General features: G+C 44.9%; 1 protein-coding gene across 2 annotated transcripts in view; it reads right to left on the bottom strand.

The window, feature by feature from the left end:
- SLC38A6 (solute carrier family 38 member 6) overlaps positions 1 to 25,446 on the bottom strand; it is an 88,933-nt gene that overhangs the window by 35,133 nt on the left and 28,354 nt on the right. For both annotated transcript variants that reach the window (XM_053259473.1, XM_053259463.1), the window contains exons 6-8: positions 14,302 to 14,380; positions 3,702 to 3,784; positions 3,130 to 3,188 (exon numbers count right to left, since the gene is read on the bottom strand). In XM_053259473.1, coding sequence (XP_053115448.1) covers positions 3,130 to 3,188; positions 3,702 to 3,784; positions 14,302 to 14,380 — 221 coding nt within the window. The remainder of the gene's footprint in view (positions 1 to 3,129; positions 3,189 to 3,701; positions 3,785 to 14,301; positions 14,381 to 25,446) is intronic.

Raw genomic sequence — 25,446 nt, 5'->3', positions numbered from 1 at the left:
CATCAGCCAATTACAAAAAGCAGCTTTACTGGGAACAGCCTATATTCTGCGATGATATCTGTAACAATTGACAATAAAATTCAGCCATTCCAGGTCCTTGGGAAGGACTCGATGTCTGGATAAAACAAACCAGTCAATAACACCTGTCTGACTGTGTAAACAAGAAATAATAATTCCAGAAATACAAAAGGGGAGGCAAAAGGGGCATGCTGTTACCTCTTGTCATGAAGCCAAAGGGCAGATTCCTCCACATGCTGGTGGAATGATCGCCCAAGGGGGATCTTCAGTTTCAGAAGACTTCACCATTTTTAGCCATGTTTTACAAATATTCAAAAACTCACCGAAGATCAGGGCACTGACCAATTCTCTTCAAATTGGTTACAGGGGGCCCTGACCTCCTTTACCACATGTGTAGCAAGTTTCTAGGCTCTAGGACCAAATAGTGATTTTTAGTGATCCCCTGCCTGATTTCCCCATTCACTTCTATGGGGGAAATCCTATTCCATTTCGCTAATTCTGAAATTCTGAAGTATTTCCGAACTTAGTTTCAAGGTAGATAACTAGACAACCTGAAGGGACCATATAACATCAGTTTCTAATATGTTTCAGAGAGAAATACAAAGCTATGGTTATTACCTATTAAGCCCTGAACGGCTTGGATCCAGGGTAGTTAAGAGAGCACCTCCTTTGTCATGAACCCTGTTGCCTATTAAGATCACCTGGGGAGGTCTGGTTACGGCTGCCACTGGCTTGTCTGGTGGTGACTCGGGACCAGGCCTTCTCTGTGGCTGCCCCAGAGCTTTGGAATACACTCCCTGTCAAAATAAGAGCTCCACCATATCTGATTGCTTTAAAAAGGACCCTTGAGACACACCTATTTTCTCAGGCTTTTAATTAATTTTAAATTGTTTTAAATGCTTTTATTCTGTTTTATATTTGTTGTATCTTGGACTACATACAACACCTAGAGATACATACATCAGGCGATATATAAATATAAATAAATAAAATAAGTCACCACTGAGGTAGCAACGTCACTGAGAAAATATGAAGGCGTTGGAGACCTACAGAGATTATACACATATAAGGTGGAGAATTCCTCTAGGAATCATGATGATAGGACTAGCAAGCTGTCCATGGTACCTGGAGTTGCCCACTCCTGTTCTAAAGAGTACACTTACTTACATATTTCCTTGATGGAAACCCTATTCAGACACTTGGTGGGTTCAGATGATCCGCTGCAAGTAAGTTGGTGGGAACTGGAGGTCTCCAGCGAATGCACATTCCCCATGCAAGCTGGTATTTCTGCTCATTTCAGTATTGCCCAGACCTGCCAGTATTGGGTTCCCTCTGATATCCAACACCTGTAACCTACTTTTGAAGTTGAGTTGTGGATGGTGTGTGCGGAAGGGAATCCAGCATTAGCAGGTTCAGACAAGGAAATGAGTGGAAGTAGCAGCTCACACTGGGAACTTCTGGTTCCTGCCACCTTACTTGCAGCTGGTTGTCTGAACCAACGCACTAAGTTGTACATGTGTGCAGGTGTCTGTATACAAGTACATGTTTTTGTGTCAATGAAGGCTACAGATAGGACATGTACTACTTCTGGGTTTGTTGAACATAATATGTGAATAACTGTACATGCAGATCTGGGCATGCACTGAAAATAACGTGTGAATAGGGCCAATTCAGACATGATGCAAACTCCTGTACGCGGTCCTGCTAGCAACATACGGACCAGCTGGCAGCCATACCAGCGGCTGGCACATGTTTCGGCTGGAAAATGAGATATGGCAGCTGCCTGGAGCATCAGTGCAGGTAAGGGTTTTATTACTCACTACATTTTTATCTCACTTTTCCAACAAGGGCAGTATGCATGCTCATCCGCCATTTTATCTTCACAACCCTGTGAAGTACAGTAGGTAAAGCTGAAAGATGGTGAAAGGCCCATGGTCACCCAGAGACCTGAGTGGGGATCTGAATCCAGGTTTTCCTAGCTGACGTCAAGCACTCTGTCTGCAATACCAGGGGTTCCCAGCCTTGAGTCCCCAGATGTTTTTGGACTACAGTTCCCATCAGCCTAAGCCACAATGGCTCTGGGTCACTATGGCTGGGGATGATGGGAGTTCTAGCCCAATAACATATAGGGACCCAAGGCGCACTATACCGCAAAGGCACTGTTCCCTGTAAAAGGGATACCCAGATGTGGTTGACTACAACTCCCAGAATCCCCAGCCAAAGGCCATTGTGGCTGGGATTGCTGGGAGTTGTAGTCAACAACATCTGGGAATCCCTCTTACAGGGAACACTGCACAAAGGATCTCATTTATGAAATATGTAATAGAACAAGGATAAGGACTGGGGGTAGAAAAGAGTCCTGCCTCCATTGATCCAGAATATTACATACCAGTCCATTTCCTATACTCTCTCCTTTGCAGAAACCACTACCAAACCAAAGCCAACCAAAGATATTCCAGTAGTATGCTTTCCATAAACCACACAGGAATCAGTGGCTGTAAATATTAGCACTGAAATGTACTAGTTGGCTGAGAGAGGGGGGGGTGGTTAAATGAATGAATGAATAAATAAATAAATAGGATTTGTTTTAGCTGGGAAGAATAAGGTATTTGATATATTCATTAAATTGCTCAAAGGGGGTTTGATACTGCTTATGCTTTTTTATTATTGGACTAGCATGTACATTCAATTTACCTGACATTTTCTTCTGCACAAAGTGAAGTAAAAGGTGGTAAGAAGCAAAGACAATCAAATTCCATTCCCCACGTGGAGAAGGAGGGGAAATTAAACAAATAAAAAGGCATACAGACCAGTGTTTTTCACTGCTGTGTCAGCAAAACAAACACACTACTGCATTTTATGGTCCAAAAAATTAACGGTCCAAAAAAATTAACAATGGTAAATCTTTTCACATGCCTGAAGTTTCAGCCAAACATACACATCCAAAAGTAAGGAAACACGCATGCCACATATAGAGGACAGGAGAAGAAATGCTTTCAGCTTAGAAATGGCAAGGTATCTCTTTCAAAGGAGCTCTGAAATCCATCAAAATAATAAGAAAATTCAACGTAAGCTGCGATCTGGGATGGTTGGTTTTTTCTTCAGACTTACCACAAGAGCAAAGTACACCATAAAGAAAAATGATAAACTACTTGTGTAGCCAAGAAAGCCTGTAAAATAACAGTAAAAATAAGAGGCAATTTATAAGGAAAGTGATCCTGATGTAGGGCTAAAAGAGCTTCATGTTGTAGGTATGTTTCCCATTACAGGGCTGGGTATCTGGGGCTTAAGACTCCGAATAACAACATTCCAACTCGCCTGTCACAGATCATTTATGTAGTTTTGTAGGGCAGAATTAGAACTGGCTTACCACTAATGGCATGCTATAAGTAAATGCAGCTCTTTAATGTTCTGCTGTAAAGGTTTTATTTTAGTAGAGCAGACAAAATACTACTTGCAATCTAAGTAATAGGTTAACTAGGCAAGGCGGGAGGAGAGACTAGGTTGCAAATAAATCTGTGCAGCCCCCAAGCCCACCCCTCAATCTTTGCCTGGATCTTAAAAAAAAAAATGGAACCCATTAAGGGTTTCTTTTAAGCCCCTCAATTAAACTGCTACTAAAAGAGAACACTACTGCTAATAGTAATTATGACAGCAATAATACCCCCTTTAAAATTACTTACCAATTTTGGGAAGAAGTGCTAGAGGGAAGACAATACAGATGGAGGTAATCAGCAGCAACAATTTCCCATCAAGATACCAGGAGCTATTGGGAGAGATAATCCCAGGGGGTTTAATGCCTCCAATACAAATACTCTTTTACTAGACACTGAGCCCTCACATGTAAATCGTGGTGAAATGAGCATTATCAAAATTAAAATTACCACCTGACACACTGCTTAACATTCAGTGTGCTGTTTAACAAAACATATGTGCAGCTATGCAAAAGCACTCTTGTGCAAACTCAGTTGCAGGGTACAGTCACTATTTCCAGTGCCCATCCATTGTACAACTCTGCACATTTTGTGAAAAGGCACGTGGGACATTATTGCGCACTATGTCAGCCACCTTCTTTAGTTAACACTGACCGCAAAAGTATTTGGAAGGTGTTCTACCCAATTATTTAATGAATTTTAGTTTATTAATTGGATTGACTTTCACTGATTGAATCTGCATACATTTGCTATTTTTAGAAAAACACCCTAAAGAAAATAAACACTCTGTCCATTATTTATTTAAAGTATTTCTATACCACCCAAAACTTGCATCTCTGGGCAGTTTACAGTTTTGCTTGCAGTTATTATAGTGTGCCGTTTTTGAAGAGGCATTCTGCTAAATAGGAGAGAGAATGCCTCTTCTAAAATGGAGGCTGCCATTCACAACTTTCAAAAAGTTATTTAAAAATAATAATAATCAACTGCTCGTGTAATTAGGGACATCTGTTTAATTTATCAAAAGGGTTCTAATTAATTCAATCAATTAATTTGCCTACACAGTACAACTTGAGTTTTTACACAAAGGATATGCAGGATTTGACTGGTCTTAGGTGCATCATTCAGAGAAACCATATATAAATTGCTGAGCACTAAACCACAGCTCATATAATTCCCAAGTACCACTCATGGTAAGGGAGTAGTTCTGGCATTCCTTCCCTTCTATGCTGGCTGTAAGAACAACCACAAAACAATTGCTCCTGTTGTGCATAACTACTTTGAAGGAACAGCCATTAAGAGTGTTGATAATTGTGGCAGCTCATTGTATATTTATACAATAGAAAAGAACCATTTAGAAAGCCCCAATGCTTCCCCAATTGTACTATCAGGGAATTTTGAGATGCTTTCTTTACGGACACGCTCTCTGGCATACCAGAGAAATTATCATCAGCCCTCCTGACAGCTGCCTGCCATGTCAGCATGCTGGTATGACTTAACCGCACTGGGGTGGCACTTCGTGAAAGTAACAAGGCCGCTGCAAGACTGGAACAGGAGGGGCAAAGCGCAAGAAGTCACAGCAGTAAGGAAGTTCCTACCCAGCTTATTACATTAACTCACTGCAGTCTGCATTACATGACGTTTTGATTTGGAAAATGAGCACTTAGACTGGCTTTCTTCCAAAGTTTTAGCGTCATTTTCCTTTTATTAAGTAATATATTTATATTTTTTAAAACCTAGCAAGATGCCAGTTGTCACAGGTGAGATGTCCACAGTACGAGGGGTTGCATATTGCAAGGACTCCTGTGAGGGTTAGGGTGGAGTGGACAGGCTCCTGTAGGATGCCTGTCAGTAAGAGCAAAGCCACCAAATCTCAAGGGTGGGAGGCAGATTTTGCCTTCATTGCAGCACTGTCCCTCAAGTGCAAAACTGGTCTAAGGAGAGGAGAGCTGGTCTTGTGGTAGCAAGCATGACTTGTCCCCTTAGCAAAGCAGGGTCTGCCCTGGTTGTATATGAATGGGAGACTTGATGTGTGAGCACTGTAAGATATTCCCCTCAGGGGATGGAGCCACTCTGGGAAGAGCAGAAGATTCCAAGTTCTCTCCCTGGCAGCATCTCCAAGATAGGGCTGAGAGAGATTCCCGCCTGAAACCTTGGAGAAGGAGCTGCCAGTTTGGGTAGACAATACTGAGCTAGATGGACCAAGCGTCTGACTCAGTATATGGCAGCTTCCTATGTTCCCATAGGAGCGAACGGCAACCATTCATTTACTGTATATGGGAGAAAGTAATGAGGAAATCTCAGTAACCTCCAGTGGGGTAAGGACTGAACTGCTCTCTGCTTCTGAGGACTCCATAACACCAGTCATAAGAGCATCTCAGCTAGGTGAGGCCCAAGCAGTGTTCTCTCTAACTGGGATTCCCAGATGTTGTTGACTACATCTCCCAGAATCCCCAGGCAAAAGCCATTATAGCTGGGGATTCTGGGAGTTGTAGTCAACAACATCTGGGGGTCCCTGTTAGAGGGAACACTGGGCCCAAGGCATCCTGTTTCGCACAGTGGCCCACCAGATGCCTCTGAAAAGCCCACAGGCAAGTGGTGAGGGCATGCCCTCTCTCCTGCTGTTGCTCCCCTGCAACTGGCATTTAGATTGGAGTGTGGAACAGAGCATGTGAATAGGGCTACCTCACAGGGCAGTTGTGAAGGTCGGCACGGCACAACTGTAAAGCACTTTGCACACTGGAACAAGTGCCCCAGACACAGTTAGCAACAACAAGAATAATCAATGCCGCTTCTTCTGCCACAGGGCCTTGATGACAGAGAAATGTTCTTTGAAGAAGTTAAGTGCTCTTCTGACCATAAACTATCGAGCTCCTCCTGAATGTTCCGAAGGGCCATCGTGTTAAGCAACCTCCTTGCAAAAAAGCCTCGTGCAGACTGATAAATGTCTTCACATCATCCCTTAGGGTTGTTCCCTATAAACACCTTGGCCTTTGGTCTCCGGTTTTATTTAGCCCAGAACATGGTTAGCACCTCATAAACAGGCAAGGCATCAAATTACCATTTAAGTGCATCACAGATACTCATAGGCATCTCTGTACTGGTTGTAGAAACTGGACGGGCAGTGCCAAGCTAAGGCACAGCTTACACGTCTGGCCTGCCTGAGGGAATACACAGAACCTGCACTCACAACATAATTTGTGAAGTTGTGCCTTTTGTGGCCAGGTTGTTTCCGTTTGCCCCACAGACCCCAAACACGCTTGCTTCTAGTGACAGTCTAGCCCAGAGATTCTCAGCGTTGGGTCCACAGATGTTATCGGACTTCAGCTCCCATAATCCCCAGCCCCAGTGGCCTTTGGTTGGGGATTATGGGAGTTGAAGTCTGATAACATCCAGGGACCCAACATTGAGAATCCCTGGTCTAGCCAACAACCCCTAAAGCCAATAATTTAGTGCAGCTATAGTCACATTTGCCCACCTCTCTGTTGAATGATGGGTGTGAAATGGAAGTTGTGAAAGGCAGGGACATATATGATGTGGATATTCGTCCTGCAGCCTCACACTCCACTCACTGGCTGGCATCCAGACTAAACACATGTCCAAAAAAAAAGAAAAAAAAGCATTGCATGCCCAACAGGGGTAGTGTTGATTTTAGCTGATCTCCCTTTTCCTCTGCAGCCCTCTGTGCCTCTCAAAAAATATGTCCCGGAAGGTTGCCCATACTTTCAGGAGGTGCAATGGGCTACAAAAGGAAGGGCAGATCAATGAAGATCTGTTGAATGCATGAAATGTTTTTTGGCACATGTAACATTAGTCTGGATGTCAGCCACATTTGCTTTGCAATCACAAACCAAACCTACTGCCATCACTAAAGATCTGTCTGGATGAGAAATCCCACGCCTGCCACAGCTCAGGAGGTAGTGAGATCAACAACAGCTCTTGGCCTTGCTTCCTTCCTGCCTGCTTTCCTCTCATTGTACATAGAAGAATGGGAAACACCAGAACACAGCAGGATCCCCTGGTTTGTTCAAGCCCTCTTTTCCCCACTTCTCCTTGCCACTAAGTTTCATTAGCTCCACCCATGTGGTTGTCTGCTAAGTGCCCTCTAAATCCACAAACATTCCGCTCCACTGAATTACATTACCCTGAGTTTGCTGGTAACTCCCTCATGCCTGCAGGTATTCCGGTTATGTGCCCAAAACAATTGCAACATTTTCAGCTCTTTCAGAAATAGATATAAGATTATTTCTTTTAATGTTTCTACCCAATGTGATGTATGCTGCTTTAGAAGGTTTAGCAGAAAAGTGGCCTAAAATATGAATAAATCCTGCAGGGATTAAGCTGCAATGGAAAACTCCTCTCTATTGCATTAGTGATCCAGGTTCAGGGCCACAGACTGCTAAGGGGGAAGAACAAAACATGAATCCTGGATATGAGCCCACCGGAGCACTGGATTAACCTGCTTCAAATGTATGCAGTTCTTAAACTATTTTTGTAACTCTCTGTGTTATAAAGATTATTTTTAAAAACAGAACCAAGGCAAGAGCTGCCACACGTATCTGAACTAAAATTATATCAATAAAACATAATTAAATACCATGCCCCACTTAATATAAACCAGTTTGTCATGCCATCATATGGGTGGGAGGGGGGAAAAACCAATAACAATCACCTTCATATTTCAATTCCTTGTACATTTTAAGCCTCTCCTTACATTTGGCGTGCATTTTTTTTCATTTCTAAGCATTTTATCTACTTTAAAAATCCATTGCATAGAGGTGCACGTGAAGGCTTTGCTCCATCATGGATAAACTTAACGAAATTTAAGGCTCTTGGGAACCAGACTCTGTTTTAAAAAATGTTATTTAGGCAATTGGGAATTCTGCCCTATCAGCACTTAGTCTTTGGCTGATGTTGACAAAAGCAAGAAAGATGCTTCTTGCTTGTACAGCAATTTAAAAATATTTGTTATGGAAAGCATGATATTATTGGCTAAGGTAGCAACTCCCAAGGTTAGAGCTGTGTGTCCGAACAGGCGTTAAAACTGGCTGCTTAAAAAAACACAAGAAAACAGATTCACCCTGAAAAGTGCTGGCTAGTTGTTAAGGAGGACAGTATGGAGTTAATAATTTGGCTCCTGGAATTTTATAAACTGCTTTGGTTTGTCTTTTTTTGGTAACTATTTTTATAAGAAGGGCTTGCATGTTTCACTTGGCAGTCGGGAACATCTATTGCAGTCGACTCCCCAATTATTATTTTATGCAGCTACATAAGTTTTGGCCCAGACTGTTTTCCTCAGCAAATCTGGTGAATGCTACAGGGGCCAGGATGGGTTGGGACCTTAACCTAACCTTCCCTAACTGGAATGGGTTGGGTGGGATATCAACTGTTTTAAGTAAACAATAACAAAACATATCTTGCCTTTCTGGATAACAGTGCTCAAAGTAGCTCACAATCAAACAAACAAAAAAATAACACACAAAACCCCCCAGTAATAATGAAAGTAGGATGAGTAGGAAACAAGCAAGCAGAAGCAGACAAAGAATCAGGAAGACGTTGGACCAGAGGTATGGGCAAACAAAACAGTCTTAACCTGGCACCTAAAAAATTGAAGACCAGATATCTCACAAATATTGTGGGGGCAAGGGGAAGGATCCCACTATCGGAGTACCATCACATCAAAGGCCCTGTCACCAGGCACTGACGGCCTAACATCTGAAGGTGGGGGCATTCAGAGCAGATCTCAGATGATCTCATTGTGTGGGTGGATACATATGGGAGGAGAAAGACCATCCAACCCAGGCCACTCAGAGCTGCCCTGAGTTTGGAAAGCAATGGGGGCAGCCGATGTGCCCCTTCTGCTGGAACAGTGCAGTTATGGACAGAAAAATGCCTTTGGTTAGCCCTGCATTCCGCTTGTGCGATGGATTCCATATGTATGTTGACCGAAGAACCCACATCATTTGGCCAACCCACATGGTTTCTCTCTATAGGAATTATCGCAGCCTCACCCCCATGGGAAGCTACTTTTAATTTTTCGGCCATGTGTCGCTCTCTTCCTTTTGTCTTTAGGGCGACCAAAGCTCCTGCACCTTTAAGAGTTGCAAAGAGGAAATCTCAATGCAACTTGTCACACAGTGGTGGGAAAAGCAACACCAGCTACTATTATTCACATAGCACCATATTATGTGCACGTCGCTTTACGACCAACGAGAGGGCAAGGGCCTGCTTGGAAAGCTTAGAGACTAAAATTCAACACGGGGAGACAACAAAAGAAGGGGACAGGAATGGGGAGAGGTTAAGCAGGGGAAATATGTGCATTTATTTCTGTTACATGAATTTGACTTTCAGGAAAACATAAGAATGCAAGAACAGCCCTGCTGGATCATGCCCAAGGCCCATCTAGTCCAGCATCCTGTTTCACACAGTGGCCCACCAGATGCTTCTGGGGAGCCCAAAGGGAAGAGGTGAGGGCATGCCCTCTCTCCTGCTTTTACTCCCCTGCAACTGGTATTAGAGGCATCTTTTCTCTGAGGCTGGAGATGGCCTATAGCCACCGGACTACAGGTGAAACTCGGAAAATTAGAATATCGTGCAAAAGTCCATTAATTTCAGTAATGCAAATTAAAAGGTGAAACTGATATATGAGACAGACGCATTACATGCAAAGCGAGATAAGTCAAGCCTTAATTTGTTATAATTGTGATGATCATGGCGTACAGCTCATGAAAACCCCAAATCCACAATCTCAGAAAATTAGAATATTACATAGAACCAAGAAGACAAGGATTGAAGAATAGAACAATATCGGACCTCTGAAAAGTATACAGTGTACTGTGCTTGATTGGCCAGCAAACTCGCCTGACCTGACCCCATAGAGAATCTATGGGGCATTGCCGAGAGAAGGATGAGAGACATGAGACCAAACAATGCAGAATTGCTGAAGGCCGCTAATGAATCATCCTGGTCTTCCATAATACCTCATCAGTGCCACAGGCTGATAGCATCCATGCCACGCCGCATTGAGGCAGTAATTGCTGCAAAAGGGACCCAAACCAAGTACTGACTACATATGCATGCTTATACTTTTCAGAGGTCCGATATTGTTCTATTCTTCAATCCTTGTCTTCTTGGTTCCATGTAATATTCTAATTTTCTGAGATTGTGGATTTGGGGTTTTCATGAGCTGTATGCCATGATCATCTCAATTATAACAAATTAAGGCTTGACTTATCTCGCTTTGCATGTAATGCGTCTGTCTCATATATCAGTTTCACCTTTTAATTTGCATTACTGAAATTAATGGACTTTTGCACGATATTCTAATTTTCCGAGTTTCACCTGTAGTAGTCATTGATAGACCTGTCCTCCATAGATTTATCTAAGCCCCTTCCAAAGTCATGCAAGCTAGTGGCCATCACCACATCCCATGGCAGAGAATTCCAGAGATTAATTATTTGTTGTGTGAATAAGTAATTTTTTCTGTGGGTCCCAAATGTCCTGGCCTTCAGTTTCATGGGGCAACTTTGGCCTACTCTCCCATGCTTCTAGTCACCTTTTCTATTTTGCTTTCTCTTAAAAAAAGGGGGGGGGAGAACCCTAAACCAGGGCTTCTCAAACATTGGTCCCCCATGTTGTTGGACTAGAACTCCCATCATACTATTTTACTCCCAACTGCCTGCCTTTATCTAGCTTGCTTCCTTGCGAGAGAGAGAGAGAGAGAGAGAGAGAGAGAGAGAGAGAGAGAGAGAGAACGCACACCATAGGAGTTCTTGAAAATGGGTCCCCAGATGTTGTTGGACTACAACTACCATCATTCCCAACCACAATGGCCAAAGGCTTGGAATGATGGGAGTTGTAGTCCAACAGCATCTGGGAACCCATGTTCAAGAACCACTGGCCTAAATGAAAAAGGGAAATGATAATGATAATACCACTGCAGCCAACCCTAAGTTGGGGCCTGATCTATAAACTGAGTGCTATATAACCAGAGAAAACGAAACCTGATCATTTCTACAGTACTGATCAAGCGATGGTAGATTGCACCATTTATTTTTCTTTCGCTTGACTGGAAGATTAAAAACATATTTAAAGGGAGCCCATTCTAAATAGCAGCAAATTCTTAATGTCAAGCTAATATAATCCCCCTCCTCAAATCAACAACCTCTTAAAGAATAACCCTATTAAAGATGTTGTTCATTAAACTTCAGTTCAAAGAATATATTTAATGGTAAAGTTTGAATTCACTGAAACAAGAAGATTCAAAAGCCAGCCTGAAGCTATTGCAGGAGCAGGAGCCGTTCTATTCAAAACAAGAACAACTATTCCAATGTTGGAACATTTTTCTCAGCAAACTGAACCACTTCCCCCCCCCTCCTTTTTTTATTTTGGTTTTGAGTCTGTTCTAAGGACGAAGTGATCACAGCTGCACAACCAAATTGGAGGAATTATAAAACAAATATGAAAGCTGGCATATGTCCCAAAGTCCAATAACTACTCAGCGAAAACAAAAATATTTAAAATTTCAGTAACTGCCAGGTTTTGCTTTGTGGCTTAAAAAAAAAATGTTAACATGGTAACATGACAGCAGCAGTTTAAACATTTCAAGCTCAGTCACAAGACCGACTCTCATGTTAAAGGTTTGGTGCAGATCCTTTGGCACAACGTGGCTTTTTCTGGCCATGGAAACCCACTGGAAACTTTAATCTGAATGAGGTAAATACCGGACCTTGCCAGGTGAAAGCACATCCAAGTCAAACATTCTCCAAGGAAAGTGATGTGGTAAAGTGAAGGAAGGGGCTCAGTGGTAGGACCCCGGCTCGGCACGCAGAAGGTCCCAGGTTCTATCACGGCTATCTCCCGTTAAAAGAGTCCCAGGTAGCAGGACTCAGAAAGACCCTTCTCTGCCTGAGACCCCGGAGAGCTGGTCTTGTGGCAGCAAACATAAATTGCCCCTTTAGCTAAGCAGGATCTGCCCTGGTTTGCATTTGAATGGGAGACTACTACATGTGTGAGCACTGTGAGATATTCCCCGCAGGGAATGGAGCTGCTCTGGGAAGATCACCAGACTGCTTGCATGCAGAAGGTTCAAAGTTCCCTCCCAGGCAGCTCCAAGATAGGGCTGAGAGAGACACTGGAGAAGCTGCTGCCAGTTTGGGTAGACGATACTGAGCTAGGTGCACCAATGGTCTGACTCAGTAGATAGCAGCTTCACATGTCCGACTTGTGAGAAGATCAGGGGCGGTTCTTCCATGAGGCAAGGTGTGGTGGTCGCCTCAGGTGGCAGGTTACGGGGGTGTAAACCGAGAGACAAGATGCTCCCTGCTGCCCTCATTAGAGGAGCTCTTTGGGATAGATCCAATTCCTGCAGATGTTGTACTACAACTACCTTCATACCTGACTACTAACCACTGTGGCTGGGAATGATGGGAGTTGTAGTCCAAAAGCCGCTGAAGGGCCGCAGTTGTGCTGCCCTGATCTAAAGGGCATGGCTGAGATATATTAAACCACCAGTTAGGAGGAAAACAATAATGGAATTCTGTCAAATCAGGTGGGCAGAGAAGGGTAGTGTCTGGAACTGGCCTCAGGATAGCTGGTGTTCAGACCCATTTCAACTAGAGATTCACAGCCAGTTTACACAGACAGCAGGACGCTAATGCTTTTCCTGGACTGTACCACTTCAAAACACAGATGCATGTTTGAATTATCCCCTACATTGATTAAGAAACTTCCTGGGTGTGGAAAGGAAGCTCATCAGGTTTCAGCCTAGCCTTCTCCTTGATATCCCACCTTAACATGGGAAAGGATTTATTTATTTTTTTAATGCATTTAATCCCCCTCCCTGCTTGCAGCCCAAAATGATACAGTCCAGGAAGAGCACTACCACTTGGTTCTGCTGATTGTGTAGACCGGCCTCAAGGACTCCTCTTTAGGCACAAATAAGAAAGGACTATCTTTGCTGTGGGCTGTGAGGTAAACAGACTGACAGCAAGCTAGGACGTGCAGGATCCTATTAATCACTAGAGGCTCAGTCAGCAAGGAACGGCACTTGTGAACAGCAGCACACTTGGACTGCCAGTGGTGCAGAATGTTATGCACAGGTGTGGGCATTTGCAAGGTTTCCTCTCTCTTTCATCTGGAGAAGCATCACCAACCCTTAGAGAGCACCTTCTTCTGTATGAACCCCATCGCACATGGAGGTCATCTGGAGAGGTCCGTCTCCAGTTACCACCGGTACGTCTGGTGGCGACTTGGAACCGAGCCTTCGCAGTAGCTGCTCCTGGCCTATGGAATGCACTCCCGGCAGATATCCGCAGGTTTTTAAAATTATTATTATTATTATTACATTTATATCCCGCTTTTCCTCCAGGAGCCCAGAGCAGAGTACGACATACTTAAATTTCTCTTTCACAGCAACCCTGTGAAGTAGGTTAGGCTGAGAGAGAAGTGACTGGCCCAGAGTCACTCAGCTAGTTTCATGGCTGAATGGGGATTTGAACTCGGGTCTCCCCGGTCCTAGTCCAGCACTCTAACCACTACACCACGCTGGCTCTCTGTTAGGCTCGCTGTTGGCCTTTAAGGGAGCCCTAAAGACTTACTTGTTTGGCCTGGCCTTCCAAAGTATTTAAATAGTTTTTTTTTTTAAAGTATTTTAATTGGTTTTAAATGGTTTTGAATTTTTTAAAATTGTTTTTATATTATTTTAAGCAGTGTGTTTTAAATGGTGGGATTTTTAAAAATGTCTTCTTAAACGTGTGTACTGCCCAGAGCCTTTGGATGGGGCAGTCTATAAATGTAACAAATAAATAATAAATAAGCAGCAGCAGCAGCGAAAATGCCTCTCTCTCCTTACCCACTGTGATCTTCACCCAGAAGTCCAGCAATGGCAGTGGGAAGTTCAGTCTTAATAATGAAGAGATAAGACGACATAGCTGCAAACACAGAATGAACCGTTAATGGAGTTAGAACCCTGGCATGTCTCAGCAACTGTAATTGGCACAAATCCACTGGGGCTGGGGATAATGGGAGGTGTAGTCATCTAATGGCACAGTGGGAAAATGACTTGACTAGCAAGCCAGAGGTTGCTGGTTCGAATCCCCACTGGGGAAACACCTCTATTAGGCAGCAGCGATTTAGGAAAGATGCTGAAAGGCATCATCTCAAACCGTGCCGGAGATGGCAATGGCAAACCCCTCCTGTATTCTACCAAAGAAAACCACAGGGCTCTGTGCGCACCAGGACTTAACACAATCTTACCTTTGACATCCACTTTCATGATCTGTGGATACTAAAGGGTTAAAACCCACATATCCAAAGTTCCTAGAAGGCCGGAAGTGACCATGGAGATCACTTCTGGCTGCCATTTTGTGAGGAGAAGCCATTTACTTTACCGTGTCCAATACCATCTGGTAGCCCAAGGTTGGGAACTGCTGGCCTAGCCATTCTCAGTTCTCTCAAATGGGCTGGCTCTCTCTCTCACCCATTCCCATCACCAGCTCTGTCGCTGCTATCCCAAGGTGTGACAGAGGCTCCATGTCGATGCTGGTCAAGCAGCTACAATAAAAAGACTGGCAGAGGAAGACCTCATGGGCAGTCCATCTGTGCCCTCTTGTGCGCAGTGTAGACACTGGATTTGTATACTTATCCTATTAATTGCAATAAAACGGCTTATGATGAGTGACTTAACCTGGATGTAAGACAGTGACTGGAGTAGCCGGTCTCATAAGGCAGGGCTGCTCAACTTCAGCCCTTCTGCAGATGTTGGCCTACATTTCCCACAGCCCCTAGCTATTGGCCACTGTGGCTGGGGATTATGGGAGTTGTAGTTCAAACACAACCGGGGGGCTTAAGTTCAGCAGGCCTGTCATCACGGCAGGGGTGCTCAACTTCAGCCCTCCTGCAGATGTTGGCCAACTCCCATAATCCCCATTGGCCATCGTGGCTGGGGATTATGGGAGTTGTAGTCCAAAAACAGCCAGAGGACAAAAGTTGCAGCGCTGCATAACGGTGACATTTAAGAATGTGTGCTTGTGCCCAAAGAACAATTTGTCATGGGGCAACTAACAAATAATTTTTTAAAAAATCTCTCTCTCTCTCTCTCTCTCTCAGGCATACCCATCACTAATCCCATGCGTAGCAGCTTTTGTGAGAATTCGCAAGCAGCTGCCAGATAGCGATGAGGACAGGAGGGAGGGAAGAAAATGGTGACGGCAAAGAAAACAGCAGAGAACAGCGGGGGAAGAGGGCGGGAAGAAAATGGCAGAGGCGGCAGCAGCGGGCGGGTGGGGAAAGTAGCAGCTGGCAGGCAGGCGTGGGAATCACCTGGGTGGGTGGGCGGAAAAGAGGACAATGACAGTGGCAGGGGGGGAGGGTTGGCAGCGAACTAGAGGTGCGGATGCTCTGTGCCCAGTTCAGCTCGTTATTATTATTATTACACATCCTCTAAAGCCCTAGAGTGTAATCCTGTGTCCCTGCCCGTGTCTTTCTTGGCTGCTCTGGGCATGAGAAAGAGAAAGATACGGCCGAGAAAGATACGGCCGCAGGGACGTGGGCGGCCATGTTGGAAGGAAGGCCGGAGGCTGTGGCCGTGGCGGGGTGACTGACCCTGATGGCAGCGGCTGCCACCGCGGCAGTGCGGGCAAGGCGGCGGTGGCCACGGCGGTCCCTGCTGGTGGTAGCCGCCGCGGCGGGGCGACTGGCCCTGATGGTGGTGGCAGTGGCCGCAAGGAGACTGGGCCCGCTGGCGGCAGCCGCCATGGTGGGAGACTGGGCCCGCTGGCGGCGTTGGCCACGGCGGGAGGACTGGGCCTGCTGGCGGTGGCGGCTGCGGCGGGAAGCCCAGAGGCCGCGGCCGCGGAACCGGACCAGCCATGGGGAGGGTAAGGGAGCCCTGAGGTGGCGGGGGGCCTGAGGTGGGAGGCCTGAGGTGGTGGGGGGCCTGGCCCGGCCAGGGAGGCCAGTGGCGGGGGGCCTGGCCCGGATGGCGCCGGCCCTGGATGGCGCCGGCCCCGGCTGAAGGAGGCAGTGGGCCCGGGTGGGAGGAGGCGGCGGTTGAGGGCGCAGACTAGCGCCCGTTAAATTAACGGGCTGAAAAATACTTGTATATACATAAACACACAAGTTTAAGTGTCACAGTTATGAGACAGGCTACTCCAATCCCTGGTTCATATCCAGACTAAGTTACTCATGAGTACTCCCACTGAAAGGAATGGGACTTGTTTACTTGTCCTGTTCATTTCAATGCTGATTTTCTGAAGCCTGTCAGTCAGGCTGAGGGGAGGAGTGTGCAGAGCTTCAGCATGTAGCCAGCCAATCAGGAGCAGAGGAGGAGGGCCTTCACTTTTCTCCTCCCCCTTCTGCAGTGGAGACACCGCTGAGGATGCACCAGCTTGAAGCCAGCTATCCCGAGATGGAGAACAAAGGGCACAGTGGCAGCGTGGGGAGGCAGAAGAGCTCCAAGTACCAAATGGAAGCCCTTCAAGTATCCCAAGGGGTACTAATATCCCCTGATGGTAACCCACACACTAGCGCATTAATAAAACTCAGTTCCATGGCACATCCATATGGGTTTTTTGCCTTGTAGTCAACTCCATTTGGTGCTGAATTCTATTTTGTAGTTTGCTGTGGAAAACCAGGGCTTTTTAAACAAACAGAAAGAGATTCCCTGGATAACTTGTACTGCAGCACAATTTATGTATTATGAAAATCAAAATGCTACACATTTCCGTAAGCTGGTCATTAAAACCAATGACAACATAAAGAGCAGAAAAAGTAACTGCAAAACGTTGCAGGCCTGAAACAGTTAAGATTACAATTTTTGAAGTGAAGGAATGTGGCCTCTGTAAAGAAAAGTGAATTGCATTAATCCAGAGTGGCATGTACCTACAGCAAGGTTAAATTAAAAACAGTTGTGAGGTCACTAAATAAGGAAACATTCACTTCTTTGTATTGAGACACTCAGGTTTTTCCAATCGGAGGCAGCCCTCCCGGTTGACTAAGGCATGGGGAGACATTTTATTTGGTGTCTCCAATTTTATTCCTTTTTTTAAAAAGGAAATTTGATGGAGTGTTATAAGAGCATGTAATTTGAAAACCACCGGTATGACTACAGGACAGTAATAAAGAACCTATGTTTGCTGATGATGGTGACCCAGAGATGCCAATGAATGGAAAGGAGAATAAAAATAATGAATGAATGAATGAATGAATGAAAGGTTTTTCAAGCCGGGGCAAAGAAATGAAAACTTCTTCAGTATCATAACTGAATATTTATTTCTCATTTCCATTAAGTGGGATCAGAAATTGTGGGATCAGACATTTATCTCTTTCATTTTCTTTTAAAGACACATTTGTTTTATATACATTTTCTCTCTCTCTCTCTCTCTCTCTCACTCACACACACACACACACAGCAACTAATTTTAAGATCAGATTTCCTGCCAATATACAAACTGTCACTCTTTCACATGCATTTATTTTAGCCGCTGGCTAACCATTTGATCATTTTTATCCTTTGTTGTGTGATTGACTCTTTTGTTTCCTAAATGGCAGTGCAATTCCTTTGAATACCACTCTCCAGAAAGGGATGCAGTCCTCTCTGTTACATTTGGGTGTCTTTATACAAACTAAAAAGAATTGAGCATTAGTGTTTCTCTCTGTCTCTCCCTTGTATACTGTTTCCTTTCTCCAGGCTATGAAGAAAATTTATGTCAAGTTCAATGAATGTATTCATACCCTGAAGCTTCTACAAGATAGAGATCTTTCTTTTGGCAACTCATGAGAAAAATAGTACTATTCGGACGAGTGTGCTTTATCCAAAGTTTAAAAGGTTAATCTCTGCGGGGGGGTGGGGTGTTCCCTATGTTTTGCACTGAAGGGAGACTCACATAAAAACCATCATCAAATCATACTAACGCACACTGAAAGAGGAAGAAAGGAGTTACTGTGCAGCCACTGGAACAAATAGGAAAACTGGGGAAGAATTTATAGAGGCCCATCTCCTAATGCTGTGCTTGCACGAGGACACTGCACTAGCACAAGGGTGTTGTGCTAGCTCCTTGCACAAAGTCTAGAGAGTACATTCCAGACTAGAGTTGCACTAACACAAATGTGTTTGCACTTGTGCAAGGTGGTGCACAACCTATGACAAACCTCATACGCTTTGCAGAGAACTTTTGTGCAATGGTGCAATTCCGAAAATTCGAGCGACGTCAAAGAATTAAGCGGTCTTCTTCTGAGATTCCGAAAATGAATATGTGATGTCCTGCAGCTACATGATCTTCTTGCGCTACTGCTACTTTGTTTGTTGTGCAAGCGCAGTGTTCGTCAGGGTATCAGCCTTTATGTTTTCATAAAGGCTGCATACAAACGAATGTTCACCGACATTTCTTTAAATGCACTTGGTTTAAAAATTAGTTACCGCAGTGGCGCTAAGAAACCGAACACAGCTACTGTTAGACTTTTATTACAGAGCTGTCGAGTGGGCTACCCTGTAAGCCTAAGGTTAAATACTAATTCTACATGCATTCCCACAGCCAGGTAACTCAGTCATCAATGATGAGATATTAACAGTGGCAATTAGCTCCTGTTTACAGGCACTTAAATTAATTTGCAGACTCTGCTTCCTGTGTGGGCTCAAAGACAGCCAGTTTACATGAAAGATGCTGGCATCTGGCTGGCAGCTGCTGGAAACAGAATGCTGCTCAACCAAGCCAGATCCTCTGAGTTTTATAGCTATTTAAATGGCCCCACCACCTGCAGATTCATGACATTTCTTGGTGGATTTGCAAAAGGAGGGGCAATCAGTACTTCGCATCTTCAGTAGATGCCAGAGAGCTCACAATCCTAACCTACCTCACAGGGTTGTTGTGGGGATAAACATAAACATGCACACCAATTGGGCTGCTTGGAAGAAGAGCAGGATGTAAAAGTAAAAATAAAATAAAATCTAGCACAGGCAGTTTTCTAATCTCTGAGTGCAGGCAGGGGGAAGACATGTGGAAGGTTGTTTTTGATTACTCAGCAGTGAAAGAAAGTCATTCTATATATGATCAGAGGCCCTGACATCATTATTTTGCTTTTTGAAAGGTTGTTGTAGAAACCAGGTTGTGGTCTAAGTCCCTGTGGTTTCCAGGAATAAATTAAATTCCGAGGTTTGAACTCCTCTTTAAAAACGTAAGAAAAGCCCTGCTGGATCAGGTCCAAGGCCTATTTTGTCCAGCATCCTGTTTCCCACAATGCCTCCGGGAAGCCCACAAGCAGGAGAAGAAGCCATGTCCCCACTTTTGCTGTTGCTCCCCTAAAACTGGTATTCACAAGCATCCTGCCTGAGCCAGAGACCGCCCAAAGCCATCAAGACGACAGACCTGTCCTCCATGAATTTGTCTGAGCCCCTTTTAAAACCATTCAAGCTGGTGGTCATCCCCACATCCAGTGGCAGAGAATTCCATAGATTAATGATGCGCGGTTTGAAAAAGGGCTTCCTTTTGCCGGCCCTAAATTATCCTGGCAATCCGTTTCCCAGCTTCACCTTTGTCCCCATACAGTTTTCAAGTCCCTCTTACAGATAACCTTCTCGTGCTACTGTTGAATATATTCAACCGTGCAAGCAAAGATTCTATGGGCTCACCATCCTTGTTCCATCCTTGGCTGCCCAGTTCTGCAGCCAGGAGATTCAAGGGCTAGGCCTGTTGCTCCCGGCAATTTGGAATCAATCCACCATTCCTCTAGTGCATGGGAGATGGCCAGTCACTCTGTCCAATGTGGTATCAATTAGACTTGTCAGTCTTGTTTCCCAACATGGCTCAAGGCCAGAATGTCTGCCTTCATATTTACTATTTAGAATACTAATATGGTTAGCAGAGAGGAGGTTGGGTCTTCTTGTGCAAGTCTCAAATCTTGCATCGAAAACAGCACATTAATCCCTTTTCTCAGCAGAATGCCTATGGCTCAGTCGAAGCCCAGGCAACTGGAGGCCAGGAGAGCTGGTCTTGTGGTAGCAAACATGAATGGTCTCCTTTCTAAGCAGGGTCAGCCCTGGTTTGCATTTGGATGGGTGACTATATGTGAGCGCCATCTGCTGCAAGATGTTCTCCTTAGGGGGTGGGGCTATAGCTTAGTGGGTGGAGCATCCGCTTGCCTGCAGAAGGTCCCAGGTTCAATCCCTGGCTGCATCTCCAAGATAGGGCTAGGAAAGACTCCTGCCTCAAGCCTTGGGAAGCTGCTGCCAGTCAGTGTAGAAGACACTGAGCTAGATGGGACCAAGGGTCTGACTCGGCATAAGGCAGCTTCCTATGTGCCAACCCTCCAGCTGGAACCCCTCATGTACATAGCAATTACCTTATAGAATTGTAGAGCTCAAGGGAGCCAGTTCAACCCCCGGTCTGTGGAGGAAATCCAGAGATGAAGCTCCCCACAGGGGAGGAGCCACCTGCACGAAAGGGTTCAAGGAACCCGCCCCGCGCGCCCCAGCCACGCCCCCTGCATCTGACATCAGACGCAGGGGGCATGGTTTCGCTCACAGACAGGGTCACGCACCCCGTTTGCTAGCAAATTCCGGCCAGCGCCATGTTCGCGCGGCTCCGTTTTTCAGAAGCTTAGCCAGCACCGGCTTCCGAGCCTGGCCGGGAACGTGTCTCCCTGCCTTTAGAAGCAGGGAGAGATGCTCCTGGCTGTGCTGGGAATGCGGCGCTGACCGAAGTCTGTTTGCAAATGGGACACGCAGCCCTGTTTGTGAACGACACCACACTCCAACGTCTGATGTCAGATGCTGGCAGCGGGCTTATCCGGGGCTGCCACTGGCTCCCCAGCAGATGGTTCCCCAAGCTTTGCTTGAAGACCTCTACTGAGAGAGAGTCCACCACCATCCTAGGCGAGTGGTTCTATCATTATTTATTATTATTATTATTATTATTATTATTTTATATCCCGTTTTTTCCTCCGAGGAGCTCATGGTTATGTTTATCTTCACAACAACCCTGTGAGGTAGGTTAGGCCGAGAGATACATGACTGGCCTAGAGTCACCCAGTGAGTGTCGTGGTGGAATGGGGATTCGAACTCGGGTCTTCCCGGTCCGAGTCCAACACTCTAACCACTACGCTATGCTGGTTCCTGTCAAAGCATCATCATAGGAACATAAGAAGCTGCCCTATACCAAGTCCGACCGTTGGTCCATCAGTATTGTCTACACAGTCAGGCGGTGGCTTCTTCAAGGTTACAGAGAGGAGACTCTCTCAGTCCAATCTAGAGATGCCAGGGAAGCAACTTAGAACCTTCTCCATGCAAGCAGGCAGGTGCTCTTCCCAGAAGGGGAATTATCTTACAGTGCTCACATGTAGTCTCCCATTCAAATGCAAACCAGGGCAGACTCTGCTTAGCAAAGAGGTCAATTCATGCTTGACACCACAAGACCAGCTCTCCTCCCTCTCCAAACACATCTCTCTCCCCTTCATCCACGCTATGCATAATTTTAGACCCCTCTATCATGTCCCTCCTTACCCACCTTCTTTCTAAACTGAAAAGGTCCAAACGTCGTGGTCTTTCCTCATAGGGCAGCCGCTGATCACTGCCGCCCCCGCTCCCTCAAAACGTGAAAATGACAAGCATACGCATGGTGCCAGCATACTCCTCCAGGAGCCCAAATCGGTCAGAGTTCGATATTCTCAACGGCAAACAACGATGACAACAACAAATATTTATATGCCGCTTTTCAACAAAAGTTTCCAAAAGCGCTTTACACAGAAATAAATAAATAAATAAATGAGATGGCTCCCTGTCCCCAAAGGGCTTGCGATCTAAAAAGAAACATAGACAGACATCAGCAACAGCTACGGGAGGTCCTGTGCTGGAGGTGGATAGGGTTTGTCCTACAGAATGTGTGAAAAAGCCATTCACTCATTACAGGGAAAGACAGGGACATTTCAGAGGACGCATCACTCCATGGACAGACAGCCCAATCCTAACCAGCACAAGATGGCATTGTTGTTCTTTTCAAGGTCCACCATCACAGCGTCTCTCTCGGCTCCAGCTTTTCCTCACCGCCCTGTCCACAGACAAGCGATTCCTGCCAAACCCCCAGCCTGGTGACCAGGAGGATGTGTGTTTGTTCGCTTGGGGAGCTTCGAGAGGGTTCGTGGGATTGCTCCTTCCCTGCTGAAGGCCTGGCAGGACACCCTTAAAAACATCCGGTGGTTGGAAAGAATGAACCTCATTCCCTTTGGCTGGCGGGTTCTAACCAACCAGTTCAGTTCATGACATCATTATTCAAAAGGACTGACAGTTTTATAGGGATTGATGGAAGAGGCTCACAAAGCACTTTACAGAAGGTTTATATGGACTAAGGGTGAGAATGTGAAGATCAGCTGTTACTACCAACCACTTTTTACAAGTTTACGCTTCCCAGTTGTTCTCATTGCTGTACCTGTCTTACTTGAAGGAAAGGCACTTTTGACATGCTCAGGAGAGTTTAAAAAAAAATCACTCATGATATATAGTATAAACAGCAGTTTCCCTTTGGCTCACTTCCACTGGTTGTAACAAAAACATGGCTGGGAAAGAGAACATTAATCCCACTGAAATAAATAGAAGAGACTTTAAAAAAATTCGGATAGGAACGTTAGTGGTAAGGTTTGGGGGCGAGGTTGTAACTTAGAGGTAGAGCAACTGCTTTGCAGATAAAGTCGAACCTCGTTATTCATGGTTCCATGTATTTGCAGGTATCTAATTGACACCCAGCCACCTAATGGCATAGTGGGGAAATAACTTGCCTAGGGAGCAAGAGGTTGCTGGTTTGAATCCCCGCTAGTATGTTTCCCAGACTATAGGAAACTCCTATATTGGGCAGCTGTGATATAGGAAGATGCAAAAAGGCATCATCTCATACTGCTCAGGAGATGGCAATGGTAAACCCCTCCTGTATTCCACAGGGCTCTGTGGGCGCCAGGAGTTAACACAGCTTTACCTTTTAAGTGACACTGGCTTTCATTATCTGTGGATACTAAAGGGTTAAAACCACATATCCAAAGTTCCTAGAGGGTCGGAAGTGACCGCGGAGGTCACTTTTGGCTGCCATTTTGCGAGGAGAAGCCATTTTGTGGCTCTCTTTTTTTAAAAAAACTTTTTTCTGTGATTCTTCACAGTTTGGGACATTCCTGAGCACGTGAGAGCATGTGGTTCGTCTGCAGTTGCCACCAGCTCATCTGTTGGCTACTCAGGGACGGGCCTTCTCCACTGCTGCCCCGAGGGTTTGGAACACACTTCTTGCTGAAATAAGAGCCTCCCCATCCCTTAAAACTTTTTTAAAGGCAGTCAAGACGCATTTATTCACCCAGGCTTTTAATTAGATACTGTTTTAATTGTGTTTTAATAGTTTTAACATTTTAAAAGTTTAATGGTTGAAATGTTTTAATCTTTTTATTGCTTGTTTTTATAGTTCTGTTGTAAACAGCCCAGAGAACCTGCGTTTTGGGTGGTATAAAAATGTGTTAAATAAAATAAATAAAATGAACGGTACAGTAAACATTATTTTTGCCTTTTTTCGCTGTTTAAAACCTTTTTTCCCATTCTGGAACCCCCCGCTTTCCCCATAGGCATAATGTCTTGTTAATCACAGTTTCATTACTTGTGGTAGTAGGCAAGGAATGGAGACCCTGCGAGTGACGAGGTTTGCCTGCATAGGTTCCTATAGTATAAAGTCCCTCCCTGTGTTCGAGTACCACAGGTAACATGAATGGCAGGCTCTGTTCTAAACAATCACTAGGGATATGATGCAAAAGCCCAAAGTGCAGGCAGATGGACCCTATAGGTAAAGTTGTGCCCTAGAGTCGGTGTCGACTCTGGTTGTCTTTGGTAGAATACAGGAGGGGTTTACCATTGCCTCCTCCCACACAGTATGAGATGATGCCTTTCAGCACCTTCCTCTGGGCCAGTCAGGCCCAGCCTAACCTACTCTACTCTTCTCTCTCAGCCTAACCTACTTTACAGGGTTGTTGTGAAAGAGAAACTCAAGTATGCAGTACATCGCTCTGGGCTCCTTGGAGGAAGAGCGGGATATAAGTGTAATAAATAATAATAATAATAATATATTGCTGCTGCCCAATATAGGTGTTTCCCATCTGGGAAACATACCAGCAGGGGTTCGAATCAGCAACCCCTTGCTAGCTAGGCAAATCATTAGAGAGCCAGTGTGGTGTAGTGGTTAGAGTGCTGGACTAGGACCAGGGAGACCCCAGTTCAAATCCCCATTCAGCCAGGATACTTGCTGGGTGACTCTGGGCTAGTCACTTCTCTCTCAGCCTAACCTACTTCACAGAGTTGTTGTGAGGAGAAACTTAAGTATGTAGTACACCGCTCTGGGCCCCTTGGAGGAAGAGCGAGATATAAAATGTTAATAATAATAATAATAATAATTTCCCTGCTGTACCATTAGGTGGCTTAAATGAACCCTAGTAAACTCCAAACACACCTGAGATTCCAGATGCCTCCTTCTCCCTAACCCCAGCAATTATTTTTGATACTGAACTTGTTGAAATTTGCTTTGAAAATTCCCCAGAAGTATGAGCAAACCTCTTCTTTGTAAAGTTTCTACAAACTGGACAGAGCTCCTAAAATATAGATACTGCATAGAAATTACAAACAGATAGCAACCTTATTTTATGCGAAGACCCAGCTCCCTTGAGAAGTCTGATAATGCTGAGGAAAGTTGAAGGAAAGAGAAGAGAAGAGAGGACTTGATGACAACAGCAATAAATGCACCACTGAGAAACCTCAAAGGCCAAGTTGAAGACAGATCATCCTGGAGAGAATCTATCTATGTAGTCACTAAGAGTCGACACTGAATTGAGATCACTTAATCAATCAATCAATCAATCAATCAACAACCTTATTAGGAGCTGCAGGGAATTTTAAAGGACCCAAGATAGATGCACGCTTCACAATGCAAACTAGAAAGAATTATAATGTTGCAGGGGGTTCCACATACAATGGAACATACTTGGCATT

The sequence above is a fragment of the Hemicordylus capensis genome, chromosome 1 (genome assembly GCF_027244095.1).
Source record: "Hemicordylus capensis ecotype Gifberg chromosome 1, rHemCap1.1.pri, whole genome shotgun sequence".
Lineage (NCBI taxonomy): Eukaryota > Metazoa > Chordata > Lepidosauria > Squamata > Cordylidae > Hemicordylus > Hemicordylus capensis.
This window is presented reverse-complemented; position numbering and strand designations above follow the sequence as displayed.